General features: G+C 56.4%; 3 protein-coding genes across 4 annotated transcripts; 2 read left to right on the forward strand and 1 right to left on the reverse strand.

Moving 5' to 3' along the window:
- Position 1: 1 nt before the first annotated feature.
- Positions 2-9,212, forward strand: KANK3 (KN motif and ankyrin repeat domains 3). Of its 2 annotated transcripts, XM_047096938.1 has the most exons (11): positions 2-154; positions 491-552; positions 1,379-2,674; positions 2,753-2,852; positions 3,058-3,219; positions 3,344-3,428; positions 3,917-4,133; positions 7,469-7,611; positions 7,732-7,932; positions 8,016-8,114; positions 8,891-9,212. In XM_047096938.1, exons 2-11 carry the CDS (start codon positions 519-521, stop codon positions 8,966-8,968), a joined length of 2,415 nt encoding a protein of 804 aa, XP_046952894.1. In that variant the 5' UTR covers positions 2-154; positions 491-518; the 3' UTR covers positions 8,969-9,212. The 2 variants fall into 2 exon arrangements, with proteins under 2 accessions (XP_046952894.1, XP_046952893.1); XM_047096937.1 differs by lacking the exon at positions 2-154 and having other exon boundaries at positions 412-552.
- A 128-nt stretch (positions 9,213-9,340) lies between these two features.
- On the reverse strand, positions 9,341-10,453 carry RPS28 (ribosomal protein S28). The gene is made up of 4 exons (XM_047096939.1): positions 10,386-10,453; positions 10,245-10,292; positions 9,626-9,759; positions 9,341-9,421 (listed from the first exon to the last, which is right to left on the reverse strand). Exons 1-3 carry the CDS (start codon positions 10,422-10,424, stop codon positions 9,637-9,639), a joined length of 210 nt encoding a protein of 69 aa, XP_046952895.1. The 5' UTR covers positions 10,425-10,453; the 3' UTR covers positions 9,341-9,421; positions 9,626-9,636.
- A 111-nt stretch (positions 10,454-10,564) lies between these two features.
- NDUFA7 (NADH:ubiquinone oxidoreductase subunit A7) lies at positions 10,565-17,835 on the forward strand. The gene is made up of 4 exons (XM_047097031.1): positions 10,565-10,644; positions 11,068-11,117; positions 14,165-14,314; positions 17,639-17,835. Exons 1-4 carry the CDS (start codon positions 10,594-10,596, stop codon positions 17,727-17,729), a joined length of 342 nt encoding a protein of 113 aa, XP_046952987.1. The 5' UTR covers positions 10,565-10,593; the 3' UTR covers positions 17,730-17,835.
- The last annotated feature ends 2,121 nt before the right edge of the window (positions 17,836-19,956 follow it).

The raw sequence follows: 19,956 nt of genomic DNA on the forward strand, positions 1-19,956 counted from the left end.
TTTTTTTTTTTTCCATACGCAGAATCTGACCAGATGAATTTTTAATGAGCCCATGAAGGGCTTCCAACTCTCGCCTTCCCCTTCTGAAGGTTCACAGCACATCCTTTTGAGCATCATTTCCAATTTTGCCTGGGGGACTGACGAAACTCAGCAGGTCGGAATGACTGACCCTCCCCTGCCCCCATTCCCAGCTCCTCTTGTTTTCTCATCACTCTCCTCTCTTCTCCTTTTGATGCCCTGCTTGCCTCTTCCTGTCCAGCCAGCTGAGGACTGCACCTGGGGATCCCCGCATTCATTCATCCCAAAGTTTCAAGGCTTCTTGAGGGAGCAGAGAGGACAGGACATATGTGTTGGGGAGGGTGGTGGGGGCGGGGGGAAGGAGGAGCTCTTGGGTCTATTTACTCTAACTTAGCATCGAGGCTGACTCCAGAAGTACAGCCGGAGGGATGGGGCTGGCCCCATCCTCACCCCTTCTGGGGACATTTTTCAGGGTGTGTCTGACAGCTACTCCAGAAAACATGGCCAAGTTTGCCCTGAATCAGAACCTGCCTGGTGAGTGTGCACAGTGGGATACATGTGTGTGGACAGACTGATAGTGGACGCCCCTATGTAGACACAGCCCTGTGGTTCTCTCCATATGTAGCCAGAGAGCCCTTGCTAACCGTCCACTGGATAATGTCATGGCCCTGCTTAAAACCTGCCTGTGGCGTGCCCTATCGCATGTCTCATATAATCCCAATTCCTCATGGTGGCCCAGGAAGCCCCCCACGATTGGGCCCCAACCCACCTCTCCTACTCCTTTCCTTCTCCCTTTTTTAACTCTGTGCGGGACACCCTCACCTCAGCCTTGCTGTTACCCCACCCTGCTCGCTATATCCCAGGGCCTTTGCTTGGGCTGTTTTCTTTTAGGAACCTTCTGTCCCCAGCTGTTTCCTCATATTTCAGGGCTCAACTTTTAAGTCCCTTCCGCAGGAAACCTGTCCTGATAACTGGAGCCAAAGTCACGCCTCCCACAGTTATTCTCCATTTCACCTTGTTGTTGTTATTATTATTGCCCTAAGCAAGCACCATTGGAATGATGTTTATTTACTACAAGAAAGCAGGGATGTTTGTGCGTCTTGTTCACTGATGTGTCCTCAGCGCCTAGAATAATGCTTGTCACATAGTAGGTGCTCACTAAGGGTGGGATCGCATGACTATTTGGTGCAGATAGGCATTTGATCCTCGGGCACGCGCGTGCGCAGTGGCAGGTGTGCAGGGTCTGGTGCAGGCAGAGCCGTGGACTGTCGCGGGCGGTGGGGGATGCATCTGTCCAGTCTGTCCCGGGTCGTCCCCCTCCCCCCAGCCTGACGCCCCCCACACCCCGTCGTGCCCGCAGACCTGGGCGGCCCTCGCCTGGGCCCCGGCCCCACCGCGGGCGCCCGCAGCCCGAGCTCGCCCTACTCAGTGGAGACACCGTATGGCTTCCACCTCGACCTGGACTTCCTCAAGTACGTGGAGGAGCTGGAGCGCGGCTCCGCCACCCGCCGCGCCCCGGGCCCGCTGCCTGCGCGCCGCCCCAGAGCACCCCGGGCTGGCCTCGCAGGCGCGCGCAGTCCAGGCGCCTGGACGTCCAGCGAGTCCCTGGCTAGTGACGATGGGGGAGCATCGGGCGCGCTCTCCCCGGGCGCACCCTCGGGGCTCCTGCTGCAGCCGCTGTCGCCGCGCGTGCCCGTGCGGAACCCGCGCGTCGAGCACACGCTTCTGGAGACGAGCCGGCGGCTGGAGCTCGCGCAGGCGCACGAGGGCGCGCCCAGCCCCGCCCGCGCCGTCCCGCGCAGCCCGCGTGGGTCGGGCCGCAGCAGCCCCGCCTCCAACCCCGCCCTCGCTTCTCCCGGTCCCGCGCAACTGCAGCTGGTGCGCGAGCAGATGGCCGCGGCTCTGCGGCGCCTGCGCGAGCTCGAGGAACAGGCGCGCGCGCTGCCGGAGCTGCAGGAGCAGGTGCGCGCGCTGCGCGCCGAGAAGGCTCGGCTGCTGGCTGGGCGCGGGCAGCCGGAGCCCGACGGGGAGGCCGAGGCGCGCCCCGACAAGCTAGCTCAGCTGCGGCGGCTCACCGAACGCTTGGCCACCTCCGAGCGCGGTGTTCGCGCCAAGGCCAGCCCCTGGGCCGATGGCCCCGACGGGTCGGCTTCCAGGCGCAGTGAGGGCACGCTCGAGGTCCCCGATGCGGTGGCCGGGACACCCGACGGGGCGCCGCAGACGCAGGAGGCTGGCGCCCAGGCCGTGCCGGAGACCCAGGACGCTAGGGCCCAGGCAGTGCCGGAGACCCGGGAGGCCGGCGTGGAGGCGGCCCCCGAGACCCTCGAGGCGGACGCGTGGGTGACCGAGGCGCTGCTGGGGTTGCCCGCCGCCGCCGAGCGCGAGTTGGAGCTGCTGCGCGCCAGCCTGGAGCACCAGCGCGGGGTGAGCGAGCTCCTGCGCTCCCGGCTGCGCGAGCTGGAGGAGGCCCTCGAGGCTGCCGAGGAGGAAGAGGCGGCAGCGGCAGCCCGGCCCCAGCCGCGCGATGCAGCCACCCAGACCCCGTGGGGTTGTGCCGCGAAGGCCACACAGACCGAGATCCCCGCGGAGGCTCCTCCCCTGACCCAGGAGAAGCCGTCAGGACCTGCGGATGGGGACAGAGTCGCGGCCCCCGCGGGTGAGTCCCAGCCCCTAGCTAAGCCCTGGCTTGACGGCTTCTGGGCTGGGACTCAGTGCCCTCATCTGACCCCGCCAGGCACCCTCAAATCCATCATGAAGAGGAGAGATGCTACACCTGGCGCCCAACCCAGCCCCGGACCCAAGAGCCTGCAGTTTGTTGGGGTCCTCAACGGAGAGTGAGCACTTTTCCCCTCCCCATGGCGACATCTGCAGGGACGTAGGCCGGGGTTCGAATCCTGGCTCTGCCCCCTCACTCGCGGTGTGGTCTTGCAAGGCCTCCGTTTCCTCACACGTAAAATGGGGACAGCCACTCCCACCTCGCAGGACCCCAGAATGAGCCCACCGGGGAGGCTCAGCGGATGCCTCCCGCCCTGCCCCCAGGTATGAGAGCTCTTCCAGCGAGGACGACGACAGCGACAGCGAGGACGGTGCTGCCGATCCTCCAAAGAGCAGTTCCTCCGGCTCCGGGGACGACAGCGGCAGGGAAGTCCCGGACCCCGAGCCCGAGCCGGAGGCAGAACCTCAGCCGGGTGCGCAGGGGAGGTGAGCGGCGTTAGGCACGTGGAGTGGGGGCAGTGGGGACGGCTGCTTCCTTTCCTGTGCCCCGCGCCTCCCCACCCCCCCCCCCCCGACCCAGACCCCTCCAGCGTTTCTCTCTACTTGACAGGTGCGAGCTGAGCCCGCGTTTGAGGGAGGCGTGCGCAGCGCTGCACCGGCAGCTGAGCCGGCCGCGCGGAATCGCCCGCGACGGCGTGAGTGCCCACGAGAGCCCTTCATGGATGGGCGTCGTGGGCCCCATCGGGGCCTCCCCTGACGCCCTCTTAGGGAGCGCGTGGGGTTTCCTGGAGTTGGGGGACCCCAGGTTCCACCCCTTCGCGCCGAGACCCCCCCTGCTCCCCATCCCCGGCTCCTCAAAGGCATGTCCGTCCCGGGACAGCGCTGAAGTGTTCCGTTTCCCCTAAGGGCCCGCCCCAAGCTCTGGCCCCACTCCCATACCCCCCAAAGGCAGGCGCTCACCGCCTTCCTCCACTCTAGGTTCTCCCACAGGCTCTTTTCCCAGAGGGGAGGATCCCTGCCCCCTTGAGCCTGGGACCCACACTGGCTCGTAGTCCCTCTTCCAAAGGGGTGTGGCGCCACCGACACCCTCAGACAAGCAGCGACCCTTCCTGCCGGGCCGGATTCCCGGCCCCCCTCCACAAGACCTGGACCGGCTCTGACGCCTTTCCTCCTGTCCCGGCAGGGCGCGGCGCGCCTAGTGGCCCAGGAGTGGTTTCGGGTGTCCAGCCAGCGGCGCTCTCAGGCGGAGCCCGTGGCTGGGGTGCTGGGCGCCGTGGCGCGCCTGGGACCCGAGCTGCTGGCCCACGTGGTGAACCTGGCCGATGGCAACGGGAACACAGCCCTGCACTACAGCGTGTCCCATGGGAACCTGGCCATCTCGAACTTGCTGCTGGACACCGGTCAGCGCCTTCCTCCTGGGGCACAGGACCCCCGTGTCCTGGGCGGATTGCCAAGGGCCTTTAGACCTCTGCATCCTCTGAGCTGTGCACGGGTGGCCTTTCACTCTGTGGGGTGCCAGGATACAGGCTCTGGAATTAGACCTAAATCTAGAGGAATCACTTAGTCTCACCAGCCTCGGCCTCCCCATCTGGGAAACCGGGAGGCCACAGGGCCCTCCCCGGGTAGTTGTGATGACACGGGTACCTTAGTGCCAGGCGCACAGGCAGCCAGTCAGTGGTCCCCATGCCTTCTGTTCCTGAATCTCCAGCCCTGGCCCTCTCCTCTGTCCAGCCACCTGCCTCCCCAGACTTGAGGGGAGGCCTTCAGGTCAGGGCTCTGAGCACCCAACCAGGCCCGGCCACTATGCCCTCCTCCACCCCCACGTCTCACATTGGCTCCGGTTCACACATTTTTATCACCTGCTCATGCTTGCTCCTTACCTGCCCCAACTTTCCCCCTCTGGAGCTGAGATATTCACTTCTGGGTTGTTGCTGAGCCCACAAGACCTGTATTGAGAGCCTACTAGGCACCAGTACAGTGCTGGGGTGGGGGGCGGGCCACCCGCATACAGCTGCTCTCCCCATGGGACTCAGAGCGGAGGGGACAGTGGGCAGTACACAAACTGCCCACCAAGAGCCCTCCTGGGCACCATCCTTCAGGCCCAGTGTCTGCTGGGTCCTGCCTTTGGAGGCTTCTCACTCTCAATGCAGGCTAAGGCAGGTCCCACTGTCCCCTCTCCCACCCCACCCAAACACAGATCTGTCCCATCCCTGAAGATCTTGGTGACCTGGGGAAGGGCACAGTTGCTCTGAGCTACACAGGGAGCTGGAGCTCAGGAGGGGGGATGATACATGATTCGAGAGTATCATGTACCTCTCGATACTCAAGATACTCTCGATATTCCCTGGCATCTCCTGCCTAAAAGGGGGCTGGGGATGGGGGCTTCAGCAGCGGCAAGGAAGGCACAGCTCAGTCACAAGAAGCCCAAGGCTTCATGGACCCTCTTTATTCCTTGCATCACCCCCCCCCCCCCGCCCCCAGCTCCCAATGCCCCAGACCTTGCCCTATACCTTCTACCTTTCACACCAGACATTCTCTCTGCCCCTGTCTGCTTGCTCCCACGTCAACCTGGGTCTTCCCTCCCCTAGGACCGTCCTCAGTGTCCTCCCCGTGTAGGGGCTGTCTCACCTCCCTGGAAGGCAGGGCCTGGACAGGGCTGTGTATCTTTGCTACTTCTCTCCACTTAGAACTTTCCCTGTTTCTCCCTCAACCCTACCTTGCAGCCTCTTATTGGTCAGTCTGCTACTCTCTCCACCCCTTCTGGCTTCTCCCTCCTAGGAGGTCACATTACTCGCATTTTCGTCCCAGGCCAGCTCTCCTTTGCAGGCTAATCCACACCAGTTTCAGCATCCTTATGGAATATTCCTCTTGCCTCCAGGCTTCTTGGTTCCTTGACCCCGCTTCTCCCTTCATCTTGACCTCTGCCCCAAGTCAGCCTTATACTTGTAAGGTCACCCGGAGATCTTGATGTCACTGAAGACGACGCCCCCTCCACAATCTCACTCCCAGCACCCCTCTTCTCAACTCTCACCCGCCAACATTTTGGTTGCCCCAGTGGCTGGCCCTAACAACCTTGGCCCTCACAGGACCATTGGCCATTGCTTCCTCATTTCACTGTCCTCATCCAGTCTCTTTGTTCACCTTCTGTCATTTACTCCTTTATGTCCCCTTTCAAACTCTCGTGGTCCTCCTTCACCTCACCCTACCTCTCCATTATGGCACGCCGTAGACCCTCAGGTGTTGGTTCAATCAATGAGCAAGCTCCTGTGAATGTATGGGTGTGAGTGCGTGTGCTGTGGGGAGGGGGTGAGTGGAGATAGACTCAAGATTATCAAGTAAAAACATGACATAATTAGATAAAAACCACAATAAGACATAACTAGGGGAGGAAGGAACTAGGATCCTTTAGCTTAGGAAGGCCTCAGGTGGGAGGGGAATAGAGAGGGTAGAGGAAGTTGGGAGGGTGCCCTGGTGCCTCCAGAGACCCCACTCTGGTTATTTCTATGAGCCCCTCCCCACCCACACACTCCACTAGGGTCACAGAAGCTTGTGGAAGCAGTGAACACCTACACAGTACGCCCCATAACTAGGGAACCCCCTCTTACCCCTCACTGTGCACCTCTTCCCAAGCTGTCCTGGCCTCATAGAACCTTCTGAAAGGTGGGAGACAACCACATCAAACAGCCACTCTAGTAACCACGCCCCAGAGAGGTGCTGGGAAGGAGAGGCCAGGATGGGAATGGGGTGATCCCAGAGGAAATAGAGCCAGCGTTTGTGTTCAGCTCTGAAGGGTAGGCAACAGTGTTCTTTCCCTGGGCTGCTGCAACAGAGCAGCTCAATGTGGCTGGCTTAAAAACACGGAAATTCATTTTTTTGTAGTTCAGGAGGCCAAAAGTCCAAAATCAAGATTAGCAGGCCTGGTTCCATCTTAGGAGCTCAAAGCAAATCTGTCCCAGGCCTTTTTCCCCAGCTGCTGGTGCTTGCCTGCAGTCTTTAGCAGCCTGTGGCTGATGATCTCTTCTCTTCATCATCACATGGTCTTCTGCTTGTCTCTCTCTTCTAAGGACACCAGTCATACTGGATTAGGGTCTACCATAAGGACTCATCTTAACTTGATCACATTCTCAAAGACCTTATTTCTAACTAAGGTCACATTCACAGGTACAGGGTAGGTAGGAGTTCCTATCTTTTTGGGGGGGGGGGGTGGAACAGAAGCCAGTCTAACACAGGCTTGGAGAAAAGGATTCCACAAGGAACAGAAGTTAGGGAATAGCCTCAGAAGCCATAGTGGATGATGGCCTGTATTCCAGAAGCAATGGGGAGATACGGGAGGCTCTTAAATGGGTGACTGTGCCAAATTTCTCTTGATCTGCTGCATGCAAACAAGTGGATTCAGACGCCAGGGTGGGCCAGTCGACATAGTTCTCTAAGGGGGCAGTGATGGTGAGCTGGTGGGCGGTAGCCGTGAAAATAGGAACATCAAGTTTATTGAGCACCTACTAAGTGCCAGGTGTTCTAGGTACTGGGGGGATATAACAGAAAACCAAACCAAGTCCCAGAACCAGTTTGAAACCAGCAGAGATTTGAGCAGAACCCTGAAGGGGAGGGAGCCTCAGGGGCCAAGGGAACAGTAAATTCAGGACCCAGTCATGATGGCAGGCCTGAGGGGAGGAGAGTAAACCAGGCTGGGCTGAGGGGGTCAGCTTGTTGGTTAATGGACTCCCTCCTCTCCCAGGGGTCTGCGAGGTCGACCGCCAGAATCGGGCAGGCTACTCAGCCCTCATGCTGGCCGCGCTCACCTCTGTGGGGCGAGAAGAGGACACGGCTGTGGTTCAGAGGCTCTTTCACATGGGCGATGTTAACGCCAAGGCCAGCCAGGTGTGTGGACGTGCCTTTCCTGGCTCCCGGTCTGGGGGTCACTTCCACTTGGGGTTTGTCTCTGACCTCCTTTTCTCCAGAACCCTCCCCAGCCCTGTCCCCTTCTTCCCCACCCCCCAGACAGGACAGACAGCCCTTATGCTGGCTATCAGCCATGGCCGCCAGGACATGGTAGCGGCCCTGCTGGCCTGTGGGGCAGACGTGAACGCACAGGATGCAGACGGGGCCACAGCACTGATGTGCGCCAGTGAGTACGGGCGCCTGGACACCGTCCGCTTGCTGTTGGCCCAGCCGGGCTGCGACCCGGCCCTCCTGGACAACGTGAGCCACCATGGGGCTGGCGGGGGGCTGGCAGACTACCCGTGCATTGGATCAGGGACCTGACTACCCAGGTCGTTCCTCAGGAGGGCACCAGTGCCCTGGCCATTGCCCTGGAGGCCGAGCAGGAGGAGGTAGCTGCCCTGCTGCATGCCCACCTGAGCTCTGGGCAGCTGGACTCCCCGGTAAGTGCGGACCCTGGCCCTGAGCAACAAAGCCTCGCAGCTACACGCTGGGTCCCGAGATGGTACTGAGTGTGCCTCAGAGAGGAGGCCTCCATTCCTGCTCCCTTGGGGAAGCAGCCAGGATTGGGGAATCTGGGTTTGGATTCATGCACGTGGCTGGGATCTGATGTTCAACCTGCCAAATACCTGAGAGCCACACCTCCACTTTACAGGTCATCGGGTGATGGCCTGAGGCCTCCAGAGGGGAAGTGACCTAGGGCCAGGCTAGAGTGGTCAGAACTAGCTCAGACCTTCCTTTGTCAGCGGACTCTTGTCGCTGTCCCCAAGGAATAAGGGATCCTTTAGCATCAGGCAGGGAGAAGAAGGGGGTGCGGGCTCCCTGCAAGCCAGAGTTTGCCAGCAGCCCAGCGGCAGGGAGGGAGGGCCGAGCTGGAAGTAGAACGCTCAGTTTGCCTCCAAGTGGAAAAGCTTATTCTTTTTCAAAGGCAAGTGGCAAGCTCTTCTTAGTCCTTAATTAAACTCATGCAATCAGCTGCCCCCCCCCATTGGAGCTGTGGGGAAGGAGGTACGGAGATCAAGCCCGTCTTCCTGGTTAGATAGGGCAGAGGCGAATTCAAAAACAGACAACCTGGCTCCACTGTGAAGGGTGGGGTTCCTCCTTATGCACGATCACAGCGTGGAGGGGCAAGACCTCCATCAGGTTAAGCATCCCTGTGTATGAGGAAGCGTCCTGCCCACAGGAGACTGACCGGACCCCTTCCCCCATCTCTCACCAGTCACCCCTTGGCGCCCCCGCGGCTGTGCCTGGTGAAGGAGAATGCGGTGACCACAGAGAAGACCCTCAGCCACAGTGAACGGCCTGGCACCCTGGACCTGGACTGGGTGCAGGGCGGATCTTTCCTTTCTTCACCCCAGCCCATGGGGGCACAGCAGGGGCCAGGGTTTCCTATCCAGATGCTAGCCCTGGGCCAAAAGAAAGGCTTGGATGGTCAGTGTTCCAGAGGGGCTCACCTTGGATCAGCAGGATGAGACGGGCTGAATGAAAAGTGACAAGGCCCCCGAGCCCACCCACTCACAGAATAAAACATTACTAACTCAGCTTGTGTCTTGTTTTGGGGACACAAGCACATAGCTCCCACACCCCAAGTCTTCAGAGAACAAAGGCAGGGAGAGGCCCCCACTGGAGAGTTTTAGAAGTCCAGTGACAGCCCAAACGAGAACCCAAATTTACGTACAACATAAACGCTTTATTAACAATCGCAGATCCATCCCCGTGAGACAAGTGGTCGACCCAGACAGCCTGGACCCTGTAAACAGACCCAAACATTAGATACTGATGGGGTACCCAGCAACTGATAAAATCCCTGCCCCCCACCCCGGCCTTGCAAATCTCAGTAGATCACTGTACGCCCCCCCACCCTGAGACCCTCACCCGTGGATTTGGTGAAGCCTTCCTGCTACCAACAAGGGTCTAACGGGTTTGCTGCTTCCCATCCCAGTGCTGCACTTACCAGCCACAAGTTCAGCGCAACCTCCGAGCTTCTCGCTCTGACTCCAAGAGGGTGAGCACGTCGCCCTCACGCACAGGGCCTTTCACGTTGCGGATGATGGAGCGGCTCGTGTCGTCCATGAACTCCACGCGCACCTACGGGGCCCACCAGAGGGACGCGGAGTTAGGACAAGTCAGGGATGGGCACCGCGTGGTAGGCAGCAGACTTCAATACAGAGGGCGTGTTGGGGCCAACCCGGAGACACTTAGAGGACTAGGGAACTGCGTCTGGCAGGCAGAGCTGAGCCAGGACAGAAGCCGAAGAAAGTCAAGACGTGGAGAACAAAGTTCTCGAGAGACTAAAATAGTAGGGACAGCTGTAGCTCAGGTCCTGCTCGGGGCGGGGAGCACACTCAGAAGGGCATGGAGCCACAAAGAGCTCGCTGAGACGGCCCGAGAAAGAGGAACGTCGGAACCCGGCGAATGAGGTTGACGGAGCTCAGACGTGGTGGGCAAGGCCCTAGTGAGGGCTCGGACGCTCCGGGAGCCCTTGGGATATAAGGGACTTCTGGTCTCAGAGTCCAGCCGGCATGGCAATCATCAGGGCTCAGCCCGGGGCGCCCCCACCCGCGCTCGCTCACCTGCGTGCACTGTCCCTGCGAGCCGGTCCTGCCCAGCACCTTGGTGACCTGGCGGAAAGAAACTGGGATCAGACCTGGCTAGCCCTTCCCCCTATCCCATCTTTCTCCCCCCGGGCCCCCAAATCAGGACCCCCACCTCACCCTGGCCAGTTTGATGGGCTGCACACGACTCGTGTCCATGATGGCGGCGCGGCGGCGGTCGGGCGGGCGGAGAGGGGTCACGTGCTCCGAGAAGAGCCTTTATACTACATAGTAGCCCCGCCCACTCCAGCCCTCGCGAGACCTGGAGGGTTTTCCCAGCAGCCCCCACGGTAGAGACGTCACCGGCGCCCTTCAGCGCAGACGGAAGATGGCGTCCGCTACCCGCTTCATCCAGCGGCTGCGGAACTGGGCGTCCGGGGTGCGCGGGGCGAGAAGGGCCGAGTGGGGCGGGGCGGGGGGCTGTGGGTTCAGTGCTCCTCGGACCCGCTCCCGCTAGTCCCCTTCCTCCTGCACCCTTGTGCCTGACGCTCTTAGTGCTGAGATTCTCCTAGACTAGAACCAGTGTCTCAGCGCAGAGCCCCCAACTCTTTCGGCCGACACACCCACCTCCACCCCAGCCCTCGACCCATTCAGGCCTGAGGTCTGCCTAATCCCAGACCTTCTTAGCCCTGTATCTTGTGGCCCAGGCCTTAGCTCTCCTTATCTCCTCCAGGACTCATACCCCTGTACCAAACTGTTCATCTCCGACCTTCCCTTCTCCATCCCTGGGATGCCCCTGCTCCCTCGCCCTCTCCTCTCCTGAGGTGCCCTGCAAGCTGACCTCCTTCCTCTCCTCCCACAGCAAGACTTGCAGGCGAAGTTGCAGCTGCGCTACCAGGAGATCTCCAAGCGGTGAGCAAGCCCCGCTCGCTGCCCATACACCGGCTCTGTCCTGTTATTCTCACGTCAAGAACAAAATCCGTATTCCTTTAGACCCCTGGAGTGCTGGGCCGGAATCCTGCCTCCGGTCCCTGGCAGTCCGTGGAGGCAGAGGTTTGATTTTAACTTACCTGTACTCCGAGCGGGCTGCTCGTGGAACAGTCGGGTTGGGCGTGAATTCAGAGTGGATCGTGTAGCTGTGCAGTCTTTAGTGTGGCCCTGCCAGTTAGTGTTATCACCCCCAAACTACAAATGAAAAGATTTAAGGCTCAGAGAGGATAAGTCATTTGCTTAAAGTCACTTAGAAGCTTGAAAATGACAGCTGAGATTTGAACCCATAAGTGTCTTGATTCCAAACTCATTTATGTCCAAAAATTACTTGATATTTACAAGGCCCTGATGCGCTCTCAGAGATAACAGCACCAACAAGAAAAGTTACTATTCTCATTCCTTTTGTGGAGCTCAAGTTCTAGGAAGAGAAAAAGGTGGTAGGGAAACAAACGCAACAGGTAAAAAGCATTCTGGAATGCTCTGAATGAATGAATGAATGAATGAATGACAAAATGAATTAGAATAAGCTGGAGGGTGGCAATCTCATGTCAGGTGGTCAGGAAAGGTCTTTTTTCTGGGATTGATGTGTGAGCTACCTGAAGGAGAAGGAGCCAAAGGGCAATTATTGAAAGAACATTCTGACAGAGGGAACAGTATGCTCCAAGCCTGTTGAGGCTGGACAAAGCCAGGAGGAGGAAGGAGGCCAGGGTGGCTGGAACACAGTGAGGAAAGGAAGAGAGAGCAGTATATAGGAAGTCAGGGGAGCTGGCACAGGTAAGGCAGCCAGTGAGGATTAGCACAAAAGGAAAAAAAATAGCATTAGAATAACCAAGTTTATGTGAATGCCTGCATGTTGTAACTGATTCCAAATATCAGAAGTTTTGAGTTGCTGCTCTATCTAGGGTCGTTGGTGCCAGTTGAGGAAAAGGTTTTAAAAATTTTCCAACTTCTTGAGGATAGTGGCGCCTCTTTCCATTGGGCCCTGGTTCTTACCTTTCTGCTAGGTGGTGGAAAGTGATGGCCACATCCACCAGGGGCCGTCTGGACTCCAGGGGTGAAGCAAATTCTAACTGCCGCACAGGATATTGCTTTTTTTTATTTTTTTATTTTTTTATTTTTAAGTAATCTCTACACCCAAAATGGGGCTCGAACTCACAACCCCGAGATCAAGAGTCACATGCCCTATGCTCTACCAGCAGACGGCCAGCTGCCCCAGGATATAGCTTTTAATATTAAATTTGTAAACTTCCTTTTTATTCTTATTTCTCATTAAAAAAAATTTCAATTTTTACTCTTTTGAGACAGAGAGAATGTGCACATGAGCAGTGGAGGGGCAGAGAGAGGGAGAGAAACCTAGGCAGGCGCCCCTCTCATTTTTTTACACAATGGTTATCACTTGTTTTAAGAAAATCTTAAGGGGCGCCTGGGTGGCGCAGTCGGTTAAGCGTCCGACTTCAGCCAGGTCACGATCTCGCAGTCCGTGAGTTCGAGCCCCGCGTCGGGCTCTGGGCTGATGGCTTGGAGCCTGTTTCTGATTCTGTGTCTCCCTCTCTCTCTGCCCCTCCCCCGTTCATACTCTGTCTCTCTCTGTCCCAAAAATAAATAAACGTTGAAAAAAAAAATTCTTAAAAAAAAAAAAAAAAAAAAGAAAATCTTAAGTCCTGGGGCACCTGGGTGGCTCAGTTGGTTGAGTGTCTGACTTCAGCTCGGGTCATGATCTCGTGGTTTGTGGGTTCGAGCCCTGCGTTGGGCTCTGTGCTGACAGCTCAGCCTGGATCCTGCTTCCGATTCTTCGTCTCTGCCCCTCCCCCACTTGTGCTCTGTCTTTCTCTCTGTCTCTCACAAATAAATAAATGTAAAAAGAAAAAAGAAAGAAAATTTTAAGCCCTGGGGCACCCATGTGGCTCAGTCCATTAAGTGACTCTTGATTTTGGCTCAGGTCATGATGTCACTCTTCATGAGATCAGGCCCCGAGTCAGGCTCTGCACTGACAGCACGGAGCCTGCTTGGGATTCTGTCTCTCCTTCCCTCTGCCCCTCCCCTGCTTGTTCGCTTTCTCCTTCCCTCTCTGTCTCTGTCTCTGTCTCTCTCAAGATAAATAAGTAAACAACAACAACAAAAAAGGTTTAAAAAAAAGAAAAACTTAAGTCCTGGCAAAACACCAAACAGGTTATTTTAAAACTCCATGATTTTATGATTTCTCCTATCTTTTCTGCCTTTCTCCTCTGCTGCGTTTTCCAGGGAAGCTTCTTTTTTGTTTTGAGGTTAGCATTTCCTTTTCAGGCATGTGGCTTCTTTGTAAATTCACCCCGGGTTTTAGCCCAGCCCAGGACAGAGCTCTATTCACTCACCTACCGTCCCCCCCGTCCCTCCCCACTCCAGCTTTGGCTGTAGCTGTGGCTACCAGGAGGTGGCAGGAAATTTGGAGACCTCAGAGGACAAGGTGCTCTTTGAGTAATAAGCCTTGATCCCAGCAGGGTTTTCCAGAGAGTTCCTGAGATGACTGGAAACCCAAGAGTTCTGTAGTCTGGCTTTTGGGACAAAGACCTTCAGAAGAAGCTACGTCTGGGGCTATTGCCCAAGCATTTATACACTAGGATCTCAGACCCTGACCCCTTCGTTTCCTGAGCACCGGCAGGCAGAAGAGAGGTCAGATGCAAACTTTGGGCCATGGTGGGGTGGGAAGAGGTCTGGGTGTCCAGTCTGGGCCGCCCCCTTCCCTGGGAAGCTTCAGAAAATGTCCTCTGTATCGGTCACATTTGGGGCATACTTGCCTTCTAGCACCTTCCCATCCATAGCAGAGGTTGCTACCTGCCTTAGGGCCTTGGATCCTCCTTAGCCATACATCCACGACAGTGTGCCAGGGGGATCCCCTGGCCTGTGGCCCAGTGACTGAGGCCCATGCCAGCCTCACCGGGCCATAAGAGTGACTTTCTGCTAGCTTCAGTGCTGATGTTCTTTTCCCTCAGAACTCAGCCTCCTCCCCAGCTCCCTGTGGGCCCCAGCCACAAGCTCTCCAGCAACTACTACTGCACTCGCGATGGCCGCCGGGAAGCTGTGCCACCATCAGTCGTCATGTCCTCGCAGAAGGTACTGGCGTCGGGCAAGCCTGCAGAGAGGTGAGGACCTCACTGCTTTCCTGAAACCAGCCCTTCCTCTTGCTTGTGCTGTTCAAGATGCCCATGTATGGAGCGTGAACCATGTCAGGAACTGTGCTGAGGGGGCTTTTCACGGGAGAGCTCTTCGAACCGCCCCCCAGCCCAGGGAAGGGGGTAGGGCCTCAGCCAGGGGTGTGATTCCTGCAAAACACATGAAGCTTCAGGGTCCCTTCAGGTGCTCTGGGAGAAGCCCAGATACTGTTTTTGTAACTGCGTATTTTTTTTTTTTTAATTGAGGCATAATTGGCATATAACATTATATTGTTTTTGTAATTTTGTATTTTGTTACAACTGAGGCATAATTGAAATCTGCGCACAGGGGTACAACATGAAGATCTGATACTTGTGTACGTTTGAAATGAGCGCCACAGTAAGTCTGGTTACCATCCGTCACCTCACGTAGTTACACGTTTTTTTCTTGTGATGAGAACTTTTTTTTTTTTTTTTCCAACGTTTATTTATTTTTGGGACAGAGAGAGACAGAGCATGAACGGGGGAGGGGCAGAGAGAGAGGGAGACACAGAATCGGAAACAGGCTCCAGGCTCCGAGCCATCAGCCCAGAGCCCGACGCGGGGCTCGAACTCACAGACTGCGAGATCGTGACCTGGCTGAAGTCGGACGCTTAACCGACTGCGCCACCCAGGCGCCCCATCTTGTGATGAGAACTTTTAAGAGCCACTCTCTTAGCGGCTTTCAAATATGCAATCTAGTGTTATTAACTAAAGTCACCATGTGGTACATCACATTCCCAGGACTTACTTTATAATGGGAAGTTTGTACCTTTTGAACCCCCTTTATGCATTTCTTTTTTTATTAAAAAAAAATTTTTTTTTTTTTTTAGAGAGACAGAGACGGGATGCGAGTGGGTTAGGGGCAGAGAGAGAGGGAGACAGAATCTGAGGCAGGCTCCAGGCTCCGAGCTGTCAGCACAGAGCCCAATGCGGGGCTCAAACCCATGAACCGTGAGATCATGACCTGAGCTGAAGTCGGACGCTCAACCCACTGAGCCACCCAGGTGCCCCTGCTTTACGCATTTCATCCCCGCCCCCCCACCTGCCTGCTGCCTCTGGTGACCACCAATCTGTTCTTTGTATCTTTTTTCATTTTTTTGTTTTGTTTTTAGATTCTGCACACATAAGTGACATCCTATAGTACTTGTCTTTCTCTGACATATTTCACTTAGCAGAGTACTCTCAGAGCCCATCCATATTGTTGCAAATGGAGACATTCATTTTTATGGCTGAATGGTATTCCACTCTGTGTATATGCGTGTGTGTGTATGTATACGTATATATGCACACACACCATATTTTCTTCATACCCTTCTTAAAGAATTATGTAAATTTCAGGCCCCTTAAAACTCAGTTTTGTCCCTGGCCTCAGGCGCCTTCTCTTAAATAAATGGGGCCATAATATCTACTGTAGGGAATTTATTTTAGTCCATTCGGGTGGCTATGACAATATCAAAGAGTGGGGTGGCTTATAAACAACAGAAACTTATGTTTCTCATAGTTCTGGAGGCTGGGAAGTCCGAGATCAAGGTGCTTGTAGATTCCATGTCTGGTGAGGGTATCTTCCTGGCTCACAGATGGCATTTTCTTGGTATGTCCTCACATGGTCGAAGGGGTAATGGGTGTCTAGGGTCTCTTACAAGGGTGCTAACTCCATTCATGAGAGCTCCTCCCTTATGACCTAGTCACCTCTCAAGTGCTCTACCTCCAAAGGCCATCACACCGAAGGCGGGGATTTCAATATATGAATTTGGGAGAAACAAAACATTCAATTTGTAGCAGAGTTATTATGAGGATTAATTTCCATAGTTAACATTTGTAAGGTTTTAGGATGGAATCAATGCCCTGCCTGCCTACTAATCACAAGTTAGGCGGTGACGGCCTTGTTGCAGAAGAGGAAATTGAGGCACAGAAAGGCCAGTTGACCTGCCTGAGTCACACAGCCAGTGGGTAGCAGAAGCAGGATTTCAAAGCAGTTTGCCCAGACCCTCAGTGCTGTCTGGTCTCTACAGCCAATTCACTGTGTTGTCTGAAGCCAACCCTTCATGCCTTCTTGAGCCTCATTTTCTTCATCTGTAAAATGGGGATGGTGGGCTTGCAGTATGACAAGGTCTGGAAGGTGATGAGGCCAGGACGGGCCTGCTGTATAGTTAGAACTCAGTAAATGGCCTGGGTCGTAGTCCTTATTATCTTCTGACTCCCCGGAGTCCCGCACCAGACTGTGGCAAACCACCCTATTCCCCCCATACCTCCTCACCTGCCCCTGGGATGCCTGCATCTCCTAGGGAGGCTGATTCTGCCTCTTCTACCTCCTTCAGGCTCCTGGGAGGCTGGGCGGCCCTGGAATCCCTGCTCCTGGGAGGCTCATCCACGAGAGCCTGCCTGCCTGCCTCCTCTCCCTTTTTGCTTACCGTGTGTGCAAGCCTCCCAGTCCTAGGCACCAGGGGCTTGGGTCGGGAGGCACTTGCCTTGGAGTTGTTGCCACAGTGTCTCCTTAGGGCTCACTCTGGGGCAGACGGGGTATCTTTAAAATAAAATTTTTTTTTTAATGTTTATTTATTTTTGAAGGAGAGAGAGAGAGAGACACAGTGTGGGGGGGGGGGGCAGAGAGAGAGAGGGAGACACAGACTCCGAAGGAGGCTCCAGGCTCCAAGCCGTCAGCACAGATCCCGAGCGGGTCTCGAACTCACGGACCGTGAGATCATGACCTGAGCTGCAGTCGGACGCTCGACCGACTGAGCCACCCAGGCGCCCCTGGATGGGGTATTTTTTAATCGCACTTGACCCTCAGCCCCATCGGACTGCGGCCAGGGCCTGGTCTTAGCGCTGTGCTGGGGCATGTGCAGGGCCTGCCGGAGGGAGGAAAGAGCAGTGGGCATGTGGCACCTGATCGCCTGACCCTTTACCAGTGTCCTGTTTGGGGGCAACCGGAATGGGGTGCTCATCCACCCTGGGGCCGCAGGTGGGAAGGGGTGCTGGGGAAGGAGCCCAGCTATTCAGGGCTGGCTTTGAGCTCAGGAGCCAGGGCAGGCCGACGGGGGGTTCACACGGGGCTTGGGCAGGAAGGGGGCTGGCCAGTTCCCAGCAAGTTTTGGCTGACGTTTTGGGGGACCCCAGTGAAGGAGTTTGGGCCTCTGGAGCACCCTGACTCTGGCCTCAGACCCACAGTCTCGGCAGGCATGTTCCTGCTGGGCGCAGGTGTGAGCTACCCCAAATCCATGCGCGCTGCTCTGTGGAGACGCGACCCTAACCCAAATCCGTTTTCCTCTCCAGCTCACCTGCCGCTGCCACTGAGAAGAAGGCCGTGTCGCCGGCTCCTCCCATAAAGAGGTGGGAGCTGTCCAAGGACCAGCCTTACCTGTGACTGCACCCTGGGGCACCTGGCCCGGCCCTCAGGGCCACCTGAGGGCTTCCCCTCCTTGTATTCCCTCCGGGGAGACCGGGACCTAATTTATGACAAATACACCCTGCTCTCTGGTGTCACTTGTTTTTACTTTCGAAGCTACACACGGCTTCCGTGGATTTCCCGGTGAAGCTGGTGCTGAATCTCTGAACTCTGTCAGCACTCCAGGAGCAGGGGCGGGATGGTGGTTCTTGAGCTTCGGGGTAACACGCCGTCGCTGGGTACAGGTCAGATGACACGGGGTCCAAGGGCAGGGCATCTAGAGTTGTCACCATCCCTTCCCTGAAGGCCTGGCTAACATAGCAGTGGGGTGGGTCCCAGGGCCTCTGGGTGTTTGGGGGGCACCGACTGAGGGACAGCGAGACGGAGCACAAACTCGCCATTAAGTACGTCAAGAGCTCCTGCAGCAGTTGCTTCTGGGGCCACGGGCCAGTACCCTCCCACCGCACGCCCCCTTCTGACCTTGACCGCCTTGCAGCTCCTGGGGTGGCAGAGAACAGCCGGGCAACTCACAGGAAGGCTTGACTGGGGGCAGGCGAGGAGAGGCCTCCCCGAGCCAGAAACCCTTTCTGCACAGGCCCTGGGGAGGGAGGTGGAGTCAGCCTAGGGGAAGAAGGGGGGGTTGGTCCTAAGAGGAGTGAGCAGTTGTGTGGAAGCCAGAAAAGAAGTAGCCCAAGTCCGGCTGCCCTGTGGAAGAACCCCACAACCCTTCCGTAGGGTAAGATCGGGTTGTTGAGAATGCCGTGTTCCCTGGAAGCATAGAGCAAGGCAGGGAAGGGGAACCGTCCCAGGCAGGAGGTATGTAGGGAGCCCCAGCGTGGACGACGCAAATGATAAATGCTCGAGGGGAGAAAACTGTGGCTGAAGCCAGGGAAGGCTTTCTAGAGGAGGTGGGATTCTAATTGGAGCAAAGGGGGAGTCCGATTCAGGAAGGAGAGGAAGGCTGGGCAGTGTGTCCCGAGGCCAGTGGGTAGGCAGCCCTGAGGGCTTCCACAGAGGCAGGCTTTTAGGACACAGACTTGAAGTTTGGCAAGGGAGTGGGGGTGGGGAAGAAGCCTGACACCTCACCTTCCTGCCTGCTAGGTGCTGTCGTAAATGCTATCTGATCTCAGCTCCTTCCTGGAGCTATCCTTTGAGGTCATTGCTGTTGCCATACTCCCTGGACAGAAAAATAGGAACGGAAGGACCAGGAACTCGCTCAGGCTCACTGAACTCTGGCTTGAACCTGACAGGAGTCTGTGTCCAGCTGCTACAAATGGATGGCTTCTTCAGCTGTTATCCCTGCACCCCGGAGCCCTCTCGCCGGGAAGCCGAGCCTCTACTCTGGGGAATCTGGGAGGTTTTGAAACAACGACAACAAAAAACCCCAACATATGTTACACGCTCCAAAAGCAGCTAAAACCTTCAACATTTTCTCATACTGAATCATGCCAACAACCCGCAGAGCCCCTTGTAGGAAAATCTGGATGCTTTAGTGTTGCTTCATGGGAAACGGGGGGGGGGAGGGCGGGGTAAATGCTTGCACCCCTGTCAACGCTGAGGTTCTGCTGGCAGTCCAACATGTTGCTTCTTCTGAAGGCAGAGCTGTAGATAAAATATTTATTTTCAAGACAACACAGCAGCTGATTGGATAGGAAGCCGGCAGACGGTTTGTATTTTCTGTGCCTTCTGGGTGAGCATGACCAGAGATAGCCCCAGGGCTGCTTTGCGGATCTTGTTCCGGAAGAAAAACCCCCCACCTCTGGAGGAGGTGGGCTATGAAGACCGAATGAAGCGTGGTGGCCGTGAGTGAGCACACGCGTCTGGCCTGAGTGATCTTGGTGGCCATCTCTGTGGTTCCCAGAGTCAGCTCAGCGGGAGTGACCTCCCAGTAGGCACAGGTGACCTGGCTTTCAATTGTGAGCTCAGGTTCACACACTTAACCTATCCCTTCCTGAGTTCTCGCCCTATCTGGTCCCCCGCCTCACCGCGGAGTCCGTGCCTTTACAGGGACATCCAGGTGCGAGGACAGGACCCATGATAGAAGCCGGGCACTGGAAGCGTTTTATTCATTTATTCACGAAATATTTAAGAGCCTACTATTGTGGCAGACCCTTCTAGGCACTGAGGATACAGCGAGCAACCCAGCATTCCAGTCCTACCGCTGACTTAGTAGTCGCCAGACCCTAAACTAGAGTATAGAAAGGCA

Source organism: Lynx rufus, unplaced genomic scaffold, assembly GCF_022079265.1.
Source record: "Lynx rufus isolate CCGP_SWC_20201006 ecotype Redwood Valley unplaced genomic scaffold, mLynRuf1.p SCAF_4, whole genome shotgun sequence".
Lineage (NCBI taxonomy): Eukaryota > Metazoa > Chordata > Mammalia > Carnivora > Felidae > Lynx > Lynx rufus.